We start from the raw sequence: 12,394 nt of genomic DNA, 5'->3' as shown, positions 1-12,394 counted from the left end.
GAAAAGATAAATTAATGTACACAATTCATTCAAAATGTTTGCTATTTGCTTACTATATGCCAAGCACTACGCTGGAAATATAGTGGTGAACAAAAGCAGACATAATCCTTGTACTGAGAGAGCTTACAGTCTAGTGGAGAAAACTGATCACAAAAAATAAAAGTAAAATTAAAACTGTCATTAGTGTTATAATCTGTATATGGTACTATCAGATTTGGTGACAGGGCACATGAATTAGAATGCTTCCATAGGAAAATGAGAGTTAAGTGAAGACACAAAAAATGAGTAGGAATAAACTACCCAGAAAGGAAGAGCGTTCCAAACAGAGAGAGTAGCTGTATGAGGGCCCTGCTGTAGGAGGCAGCATGGCCTTCAGAGGGAGTAAAACCAGAGGGGAGAGGGAGCGTAGTTAAATGGAGCTGAAGAGGGGGGCAATGGCCAGGCAATGCAGGACCTTTAAAGCCACAGCAAAGATCCTAATGTTCTTTCTAACACAACTGGAAGCCAACAAAATGATGTAAGAAAGTGGGGGGAAAGGAAAGAGAGGAGAAGATAAAACAAAGGGTCAAACTCAAAGGAGAAGTCTGGGCTGGAGCATATATTTATGATTCATCAGCACATAATTAGTTGTCGAAGGCACTGACATAAGTAAGATCACCAAGGGAGAGAATACTGAGTAAGAAAAGGAGTGGTCTCAGGACAAAGCCTTGGAAGAAATTCAACCTTTAATCACAAGATAGAGGACAGCAAGAAAGAGGACAATGAGCTTTCAAAAAGGTGACAGAGGAGGGCCGGGGAGGATGGTGCCCAGGAAGCTAAGGGAAGTGGCATCACCAGAGTCTGAAGTTGCTGTTCAGTCAGGTGAGACGACTGAAAACATTCACTAATGACACGATTCCTTTAGATGAAGGTCATTGGTAGAGTTAGCAAGAACCATCTGAGAGAAGTGAGGGAAGGAAAAGTCAGAATGGGTTAAAAAGATGAAGGTGAGAAAACAGGCAGCACATGTCCACTATCTCTTACGCGTAATTCCAAAATCCAAAAGCTCTGAAAAATTAAGGTTTTTTGTTTTAACTCATTCGGAAGCAAAACCTGACCTGGACTAAAGTGAAGCTTTTTGTAGCCCTTATTTATCCCACTTAAAGTGGAAAGCCATACATTTCAGTGCAGAAATAACAATGTGATGATTAAAGGGTGCTGCCCCAAATTCCACTGGGGTTATCATACCACAGATGTTAATGCTTTTCTCAATCCAAAAAATTCTGATTTCTGAGTCAAATCTGGTCCCAAGGGCTTTAGATAAGCAATTGTAGATATGGACTAATGACTCTCTCAAAAAAATCTGGTTGGAAAGGGAGGAATGAGGTAGAATGGTAGCAAAAGGGAAACATGGGATCATCTGATGGAGAACATAAAACTGAAAGGGCTGGCTGAAAATATCAGGATGAAAAAAGATCATGTCAGATATTTTAGAATTTCTGAGAATGCAGAGAGGGATGGGACATAAAGCACAGGTAGAAACTGAACTAAAATAGGAGAAAGGCACTTTTACTGTAATAGAAGCCAGATCTCAACATTCTCATACAATTTTGAGAAGCTAGAAGATGAACACCCCTAACAGTTAGCTTCTATTTTCTCTGTAACATAGCAACAAGTTACCTGGTGAGACTGAGGGTGAATAAGAAAAGTAAAAAGACTGGTGAAGCAAATAAAGTTTTCAATAATCTTTGCACAAAGAATGAGTTGAATACACACAAAAATAGGGGAATCGTTGGATAGTACTGAGGGCCCATTTAAGATCTGCGATAACGAATCTGCAGTGGAATCCATCTGCCTATCCATGCGGCTTTTTCCAGCAAGGTTCAGCCATTCAGGAAGAGGCACAGAGAAGACACTGACTGCTTCATTCACAGTGAAGTTTCTACCCAACAGGTACAAAAAAAGGGCAGAGAAACAAGGTGGTTGAAGATACTGGCAACAAAAGGGGGGAAAGTTATTGAAATGATAAATAATGAGCTCTAAGCTGAATTAAACAAATAAAATGACAAAGGAAGAGTACTGATGTACTGAAAGAAAGTTGAGGGGTCCAAAGGTCAAGAAAAGGTAACAATGTAAGAAGTACAACTAGGTGGCTGTTGTCAGAATGGGACAAGCGGTTTCATGATTTTGGAAGAGGCGGAGTTACAGTGAATTGCTGACGAGAGGGGAAGGTCACTGGAAATAAGGTGGTCAAGGAACTGCAAGTCCAGGCCGCTGGACTTGTTTTCCCATATTGATGCACAAGCTATGATCATGAAGAGCTTAGGGTGTAGAAGAACACTGTCAGCCAGCTGCCAAAGTCTTAATGAATAAGGAAAAGTAACCATGAGATTGTTCAGGAGATGAGAGCAGTGAAGAGTAATAAAAGGCTGGTTCGGGCAAAAGACAGAAACTTCAAAGGAGCAGAGATTGAAGGGGAAAAAAAGGAAGGAGGGGGGTGAAGGAATAATTGTTGGAAAAGGCAGAAAAGAAAATAAAGTTGACCTTCCAGACCCTGGGGTTTGAGAGGATATACATGAAGTAAGGCAAGGAAGTAGAAAAAAACACTAGGAAAACAGATTGAGAATTGTGGAGGGGTTTGATTTCCATGATAAAAGCAGTTCCAAAGTTCTAGCAAAGGTAAAAAAGAGTGAGAGGTGAGTGAGTGATAAGGAAGGAGGAAACTGAGAGCATGATGGTGATGGTGATGGTGATGGTGATGGTGATGGTGATGGTGATGGTGATGGGGAGGAGGAGGGCGGGGGAGTGGTGTGTGTGGGTGGGGAGAACACCCTGACTGATAGAGGCATGGCAGACTTTGGCCTCTGTCAAAACAGGGAAAAAGAACCATAAAGCATAAAAACGCCTCAGTCCACGCTATACAGGGCTAATCCCCACTTCCTATTAATTTTAATACCTTCTATTTTGTGTGTAAAAAATCCCTTGACTCACTTATACATTTAGTACATTGAAATACTGTTAATGTTGACTTTTAAAAAAAAGTAGGAGGGTCTTTAAGCAGAGAAATGTGACAATATGAACCTGTAATATTTCCGGGAATGCAGTAAATATATTATTTTTCATTTCTGGCGATCCTATCTAGAGGATATCAAACCTCAAACCTAAGATGTAGTATTTCAAAAATTTGGTTATGTAAATGAAAGTCTTTTTTAGAGGAAAAAGTACTACAGGTCTGAATATCACCCATTAAAGCAATGGTTCATAAACCTTTTTATTTAGGTCAGATACCCCTTTGAAATAGCTAATGAAAACAATGGGACACTCTTGGCAGAAAAATACACCACACACAAAATTTTGCATGCTATTTCAAGGGGTTCAATAATTCCAATCCTAGAACCCTCCCCTTGAGAGACAACCTTGATTCAGGCTACTTTGGAAATATGTTAATTCAATTTGATGTTCTCCATAGTCAATGAAAACATACATTTAGTAAATTTTCCATTAAGCTGTTATTAACGGCAATGTGACATACTTTGACTTATCCAACCGTATTACACAGTCCCCCTCGTAACTAGCATCATGCTGATGACAGGCAAAATCTACTGACAGAGGTCAGAAATGAACTAATAACTAAAATAATCAGTCATGGATCAGTAAGAGATACATATATCCATCACATAAAAGTGTAAAATGTTTACTGTATTCCCTCATCTTCCCCAACCAAATAACAAATTCATTTTCTGTATAACAACCTCAAGAAATTGAGCACTGAAAGTCCCAAAATAATGGCAGCATGGAATGAGTACTGGATGGAAATAAGGAGCTTGGATTCTGATTCCTGCTCTGCCACTAATTAACTGTTACCTACCTTACAGCTTAAACAGTTCATTTAATTTCACTAGCTTCAGTTTTCTCATCTACATAATGAAGTAAATTAAATGGTTTCTAGTTCTGTGGATGTATGTGTCTGTGACTCCCAAACCATTAAGATATCCTTTAAATCAAATAGCCTACTAGGAGGTTAAAATGTGCCATTCCAAAGAAAAGCACCAATGTCCTCTCCCAAGTCATGTAAAACCCACCCACCAAATCATGGTCACCAGAAAGAAACATGTTCTGAAGATTCATATATTAGTGATTAATATATTAGTGATTAGTGTTCTGTCTCTAGTAGGATGAAGAATTGATCATCTTTTAGATTTTTCATTTGGATGAAAATAACAGCTACCCAGTTAATCAAGTCCAACCTCCTTGTTTTGTAGACAAAACAACAACAACAACAACAAAACCAAGGAACAAAGAAGTGACTTCACCTTAGCAGCAAGGCATGTACTTAATTAATCAGCTCACCTACCTGTCCCCTTCTCCTTTCTCATACTCCAGTTGTCTCTAAAGCATCGCCTTCTTCTGTCCCTAGTGGTTACCCTTTGCTGGGCTACTTCCTCCAGAATTCTACTGTTTCCTTCCTGGGGCTAAGATCTAAGCAGCAAAATCTATTTGGCTCTGTCTCTTGAACATGAAATTATCTCAGTCCCTTTCCTGAAGACATTTTTCAATGTATATTCCTTTGTAAAGGATCCAAAGCCAAATTTCCCTAGCACCACACGACTGTCATAGACTTGCTGAATTTAATGAAACTTCCTGCTTACATATCCACAAGATTTACCCTCTTTTGACTCATTCCTTTGGTCTTTACAACACAATCAGTATTAGACTACTAGCTCTTTGAGGGTAAGAAGTGCCTCATACACCTGTCCACATAGTACAAAGCACACAGCACAGTGCTCTGCTCACAACAAGCATTCAAGAAACAGAGTTTAATGATCAACCCCTAAGGGTTTAAGTTTTGAAACCATGAGTTGATCTCTATTGTTTTTGCAAGTTATCTTAGTTCTCTTCTTAAGGCAATAACCTCAATTTACTCTCTCCCTACTTCCTGCACTTATTATCAGCCACCTTGGACTTCCCTGGTGGTGCAGTGGTTAAGAATCTGCCTGTCAATGCAGGGGACACGGGTTCTATCCCTGGTCCAGGAAGATCCCACATGCCACGGAGCAACTAAGCCTGTGCACCACAACTACTGAGCCTGTGCTCTAGAGCCCGCGAGCCACAACTACTGAGCCCGGGTGCCACAACTACTGAAGCCTGCGCCCCTAGAGCCCGTGCTCCACAACAAGAGAAGCCACTGCAATAAGAAGCCCGCGCACCGCAACGAAGAGTAGCTCCCGCTTGCCGCAATTAGAGAAAGCCCGCACGCAGCAACGAAGACCCAACACAGCCATAAATAAATAAATAAGTGAATGAATGAATGAATAAATAAATAAATAAATAAATAAATAAAATACCAGCCACCTCCTAGTGCTTAGAGCGCTGGGTTCTAGAAAGCCCACCTGGCACTTCCTATGGGCACTCTTGTATGCTCTCCTGCCAGGAGGTTTTTATATGCTCTTTTTTTTACCTTCACAGCAACCACGCAGAACGGGTATAATTATTCCCACTTTACTTTAGAGAAACTGAAGTTCAAAACAGTTGATTTGCCAAAGATTATGCAGCCTTGGGCAGTGACAGAGCTAGATTAAAAAAAAAGATATGAATCACATTTTTTTCTTTGGTGTGGACCTTTTTTTTTTTTTTAAGTCTTTACTGAATTTGTTACAATATTGCTTCTGTTTTATGTTTTGTTTTTTTGGCCCTGAGGCATGTAGGATCTTAGCTCCCTGACCAGGGATTGAACCCACACCCCCTGCATTGGAAGGTGAAGTCTTAACCACTGGACCGCCAGGGAAGTCCCTCAAAGAGTTTATACACTATTCTGAGACAATTATAAACACTGTGGAGATTAAGTTGTAGAAAGAATAAGCAAGAGTATTCTAAGCATGCACCTGAGTAATTAGGAACAACTTAACAAATGAAATGAGATTTGATCTGACCCTGAAAAATAAACAAAAAGGAGGAGAAAATAACATGGAAAAGTCATTTGTAAGGGTTAATGGGGTAAATATTCTGAAAAAGACTGGGCAGTGATCAATAAATTTTTAAAGACTATATAACTGAAGCTTTGAAGGAAAGAACTCTTTAAAACAAAAGATCTTTTATAGATTTATTTTCAAGGACTATTTTCTCATTCAATAAGTAGAAAGTAAAACAATATTAAATATTCTAAATTAGGGAAGGTAATAATTGAGACTATTTAGAAATGGGAAAAGCTAAATTAAGAAGAGGTAAGAGAAAAACCATGCAAACTTATATGTAATAGTGATTTCTCCATAAAATATGCTGCCCTGTCTCAGCAGTCTATAATTCCCTAACTTCTCCCTAGCCATTAATGAGGCATCCCCCACTCTTCAGTCCTAGGGTGCTTTAAACTCTACAGATATCTTCCACCCTGCAGTAATCAGTTCTAATCAGCATGGCTAGAAATCTAAGGCTCTGCCACCAAAAAATGCATGAACTTGAGCCTTGACCTAGCCATCAAATACTCCAGAGACTGAGTTTATCCCATGTGCAAAATAAGGATATCACCACCAATACCATCTACCAAAGATTTTGTAATAAATATTATACTTGTAAAAGCACACCAACTATTTTAAAATATTCTCAACAACAACAAAAAAGACCTTATTCTATGGAATTATCTCATCATTGTTCATAGAATATCCTTGCCAGAAAACTCATAAATCAAAATAATTACTGAAGTTTGTGGTCAATACATATTTACTGTAAGTATCTTTAGTTTGACTGGATGTTGTTGCACCCATTAACCGCCTTTATTTTTTAAATGATTTTAGGCAATTATAGGATGAAAAAGTGCTAGAATAAACATGCACCTAGTCACAAATAAACAGTAACACAAAAAGTATACCTCACCTTGGCTTGAACCCAGTGGTTTTTTTAATTCGCTTAAGTGTCATACAAGTTAAGTTTCAAGAGTACATACAAAAAAAAAAGAACATGCTAAGCTGATGTTCATCTGGAAAAGTAAATGTGAGAGAAGGACCAATAAAATTTTTAAGTTAAGGATAATGATAGGGGACTAGAACTACCAAGATATCAAATATCATAAAGCTGAAGTAAGTTAAAATGTGGTAATGGCACAAAAATAGCTTGATGAATTAGAATAGAGCATCTGTAAATGAACCAATTAATAGTAATATATTTATGTTTGCTATACATAAAAATAAGAACTGAATGTTCTTATAGGAATATATAGGTTACACAGTTTTAAGTAGGAATTCAACATATGCAAAGAGATGTTTCAAATCAGTGGGAAGAGAATGGGTTATATTCAATATTGTATTGGGAATACTGGCTATCCATTTGAGAAAAAGACTCTATCATACGTTTATGGTGTTTCATATATAAATTCCTTGTTGTTAAAGATATGAAGAATAATATAAAAATATATTTAATTTTCAGGTAAGGAAGACTGACAAACTTTACATAAAATTTAAAAAAATTTTCCCTGATTAAAGATACCACAAGCAAACATAAAAGTATGTGAGGAAATACATACAAGGGGTTAATATATATATGTGTGTGTGTATGTATATATATATATAAAGAGCTCCTACAAACCAATAAATAGACCAGTTCAAAATACACAAGTCAAAGAAAGGTGTGGCAGAGGAAATGGGGGTGGGGTGGGGTGGGGAGGGATAAGCAGGAGGAGCGAGGGGAGGACGGAAAAGAGGAGATGGTGGAAGAGAGGGGACAAACGGACAAACGGAGCAGAGGAGTAAGTAGAAGGATTTCTACTTTTTTTTATTAGCGTCCAGCGTTGCAAAGGAAAATGGGGAAAAAAGCACTATCTGACACCGTTGGCGAGAGTACAGCCTGGTACAACCTCTGGCAGGGAGAAATTTGATAAAATAAAAAACTTTACTATATACACTATATTTCTGGGAATGTGTTCTACAGAAATACTAATACTACTGAGCAACAATATATGAACAACATTGTTTACCGTGGTGCCGTCTGTAATGGTGAAAAAACTGTAGATGTACCTCAATAAGGGAATGGTTAAACAAATTATGATGTATCCAAACAATGAAATAATTTGCTTCAGATAAAATAGTAAACCTACATGCATGAAAAGAAAACAATGACACATTAAATGGGAAAAACAATTGCATTATACAGCAAAGATGCTATATTATTATGTTATTGGCATTAAAAAGTCTACAAGAATGTAAGTGAACTTTTAAAAGAGATTACTTCTACAGACAGAGAAAGAGAAATATCGTATGACATCCCTTATATGCGGAATCTAAAAAGAAATGATACAAAAAAAACCAAAAACAAAAACAAAAAAAAACAAAAAAATTAAAAATAAAAAGAAATGATACAAATGAACTTATTTACAGAACAGAAACAGACTCACAGACTTAGAGAACAAACTTATGCTTACCAGCGGGGAAGGGTGGGGAGAAGGGATAGTTAGGGAGTTTGGGATTGACATGTACACACTGCTATATTTAAAATGGATAACCAACAAGGACCTACTGTATAGCACAGGGAACTCTGCTGAATGTTATGTGGCAGCCTGGATGGGAGGGAAGTCTTGGGGAGAATGGATACATGTATATGTATCGCTGAGTCACTTTGCAGTGCACCTGAAACTATCACAACATTGTTAATCAGCTTTACTCCAATATAAAATAAAAAGTTTAAAAAAAAAGTTATTACTTCTAGAGAGTGATATTAGGAAAGAGAGGAAGTGACTTTTCATATCAAAATTTACATACTTCTATGTTACAATGACTATGTATAATTTTTATAATTAAAAACCGTTAAGTGAGAAGCATATATATTAAAACATTTCAAAACACTAAAAACTTATTTCTATACTATTCTTCAGAGATACTCTTGATTTTTCTTATTTCATGTTTTGAAACAAAGGTACAAAGTTCATCCAATCAATCATCCAATGACAACTTTATATTCAGAATGCTCTAGTAAGGCTGAAAGTAATGCTCTGAACAGTTTTGTCTTTTGTGTTAAGTAACCCCTTGTTAGGCTCTGAGGCTTCTTGACAGCAAGGACTGAATCTTTTGGATTTTTCTATTTCCGCAACCAAAGTATGTGATACATGGCACATCATTTATACATGTTTGCTGAATGCTGAATTGAATGAACAAAATCATTTCCTAATAGCTCTTTCAATGCTCTAATAAATTCCTAAAGGAATGAAGGTGAAAACTAAAGGGAATTATAAATGTGACGTCTTTGAACATGTCATCTCTTACGGGGAAAAAAAAAACATGGTAAAATCTATCCTGCACTTCTCAGATTTTCTCAAGCAGGACTTCTCAACCTCAGGACTACTGACATTCGGGGCAGGATATTTCTCTGATGGAGGCAAAGGGGTGTCCCACGTATTGCAGGATGCTTAACAGCATCCCCAAAATGTCTACAGAGCCAAATGTCCTTTGTGGGGCAAAATCACCTCCAGTTGAATACTGCTCTAAATAGTTATTAACTAAAGAATTAAATATATATTATACACCCAATAACCACTCCATGTCAAAATCCTCCAATTCAACTCTCACTTGAGAGTCTGGTAAAGTAGGTAAGACATAGACTCTGCTGCCAGATAGCCTGGGTTGAATCCAGGCCCTGGCACTTTAGTTATGTGACTTCAAGTAAGTCACTTCACTTCCCTCAGTGCCTAGTTTCCTCATCTGTAAAATGATAACAATATTAGAACCTACCTAATAGGTATGTTAAGAGAATTTAATGAGTTAACACATGTAAAGTGTTTAGAGTAATGCCTGGCATATATTAAGTACTGAATGATTCACACCACATTGAATCTATAGACACAAATTACTCTCTGACAGTCACATATTAATTCATGATGGGGAGGAGGGAAATGCCAGCTGTATGACACTGTGCTAGGTATTGGAATAGACAGATCAAAGAATAAGACATGATTCCTATCCTCAAGAAACCTTAAGTCTAATAGAGATACCACACAAACATTATTACAGTGTGAACTGCTATAATGCAGGTACAGTGACAGTGCGTAGGAAAGGTACTAACCCACCATACTGGAAGAATTAGGCAAGGTTTCCTTCAAAAGATTCCTAATGAATCTTGGAGGGAAAAATAAGGAACAGGGGCTCAGGGAACATGACACAATGCATACAACTGACAGTAGATCGGCATGGCTGGGATATAGGGAAAGAGATTAATTGTGTGAGACTTAAGGACAGAAAAACTGGCAACTCATTTAGGGCCACATAAAACATTTAAGTACTTAACTTGATTTTGAAACATAAGAGCCACTAAAAGAATTTAAGCATTGGTATGACATACCATATTGTGCTTTAAAATGAATTGTGGAGACAAGACTGAGAGAAAGCACATAGAAGATTGTTGTACTGACATGCATAAGAAATTCTATGAACTGACCTAAGATAAGAACGATGGAGATGGAGAAAGGGTTATTTAAAAGATACTACAAGGTAACATTAGGAATGTTTGCTGCCTCAATGTATGTAGGAAAGTGAGAGAAAGAACAGTTCCCAAATTTTCTAGCAAGGAAAAGTAGATGCCTGTGTCATTACCCAATAGAGAATACATTCCAGAGAACTAAGAGAAGTCTGCTGGTCAGGATATTGCTTCTCTTGGATAGTCTTTTATTCAAGTGCAAAATTAGAGCAGTCCATAGAGGAACTGCTTCCTCCTAAACAGCTGGAGATTGCCACCAAATATTTTGTGTTTTTTTAAACACTGCTTAGACACTATCTCGGGTCTTTAGAGTTTTTCAAGTTAAATTATAACATGTACTTGGCATGGGGGACACAGGATGACTAATACTCTCTGTTATCAGGTAGCTTTCATTCTAGATGTGATGGACATGTAGAATGACAAGACTGAAAGAAAATATAAACAAAGAAATTAAGAGAATTTTGCATGAGACCACAAGTGCTATGACTACAGCTGAGCAAGTACCAGAGCATAGGAAATAAATAAGAGGGGACAAGAATGAGAGACAATATAGTAACAGAATATGGTGATGAATTAAATGTTAGGGAGGCAAAAAAAGAGAGATCTAAATCCCTAGGACTCTAAATTAGATATGAATATAGAACACATTGGATCTGAGATTCTTTCAAGACAAACAGAAATTGGATAGAAACCTGGATAATTGAGTCTGCAGAAGAAATGAGAGCACCATTAAAACACAAGAAGTAACTTGAGACCTGGAAATGGATGAAATAACTTACAAAAAAATGAAAGGTGAGAAGGTAGCAAAGGTCCAATGAAGGAATGCTGACTAACAGAGGCAGGCAGAAAATAAGCGTTCACATTACTTCTACAGTCCTTACATGGAATTGAGGTTCATGCAATCATGCAAATTTGCAGGCTGTATTATTAAAGGTCATTTGGTGCAGTCCACCATTTTATAGATGAAAATTTAATAAGATTTCTAAAGATCACGTGCCTGATAAATGGAGTCTTTTTCTCCAGGCTGTTTCCAAGGCACCCTCTCCTTTCCACCATGTTTCTGGTTGCACCTCCTCAGGACCTCATGGAAGTGGATTTCCCAAGATAACCAAACCAGGTTTATTTTGAAGTTAAAAGTATACGAAACTTGCTCAATCAAGTGCCTCTATAAAATGTTAATGCTTTGTCCAAATCATGACTTTCTGATTTTTAGTATCTACTCAGATACTTCTGATAATAACGTTAAAATCAGTAATGCTGACTTCATTTAACGTTTGCACTTCAAAATCTCCTAAGAATATAGTTAGAGCCTAGCAGTTAAATCATTCTCAGCTTAACAAAGAAGTTTCTATTTAGTACAGTTTTAATTTCCAATGGGAACTCACAAGGGTAGGCTAGTCTTCCTCTAATAACAAACATCTAGATACTATCTTCTTAACCTTTTGCTTATGCTCATTTTAGGTGGGGAATGTGACATTTAGGGTCTAAAGCATACATTATAGCATAATACTATCAATTTTAGGTCACACGTGATAATCCCAGATTCTTGAAAATGATAATTCCAGACCAAAATGTGACTTGAAATAAAAAACCTTTATTGTATATTTTCACGGAGCATATATTGTTTTCATCTGTATTGTAAAATATCAATATAAGTATGTGCCTTACCTCTCCAACTAACCTCTGAGCTCCAAGTGTATTTTTAAATTTTTTTCCACAAGATCCAGTCCAGTGGCCTAGTACATACTAAACACTCAAATATTTACTAAGATTACATAATTTTATATATGGAAAAAGGTAATATATTCTCTGAGCCAGTGATTCTCAGCTTGGGAGGAGAAGGTAGATCAAGAAAACAAGCACATCCTTGCCCCCTCCCCCTCTGAAAATCATTGTCACTGACAGATCTGATGCCGACAAGAAAGTGGTATATCTCAGGTGTCCTGGGACAGAAAAAATTATT

The 12,394-nt window shown here is 37.3% G+C and overlaps 1 protein-coding gene across 5 annotated transcripts in view; it reads right to left on the bottom strand.

Moving 5' to 3' along the window:
* HBS1L (HBS1 like translational GTPase) overlaps window positions 1-12,394 on the bottom strand; it is an 83,569-nt gene that overhangs the window by 32,567 nt on the left and 38,608 nt on the right. Inside the window, exon 5 of one of the 5 annotated variants that reach the window (XM_082405693.1) lies at window positions 7,943-8,065. The exons of the other annotated variants lie outside the window; for them this stretch is intronic. Within the exon in view, the coding sequence (XP_082261819.1) occupies window positions 7,943-8,065 (123 nt within the window). The remainder of the gene's footprint in view (window positions 1-7,942; window positions 8,066-12,394) is intronic. 5 annotated transcript variants of the gene reach the window in all.

The sequence above is a fragment of the Balaenoptera borealis genome, assembly GCF_965194805.1.
Source record: "Balaenoptera borealis genome assembly, chromosome: 9".
Classification (NCBI taxonomy): domain Eukaryota; kingdom Metazoa; phylum Chordata; class Mammalia; order Artiodactyla; family Balaenopteridae; genus Balaenoptera; species Balaenoptera borealis.
This window is presented reverse-complemented; position numbering and strand designations above follow the sequence as displayed.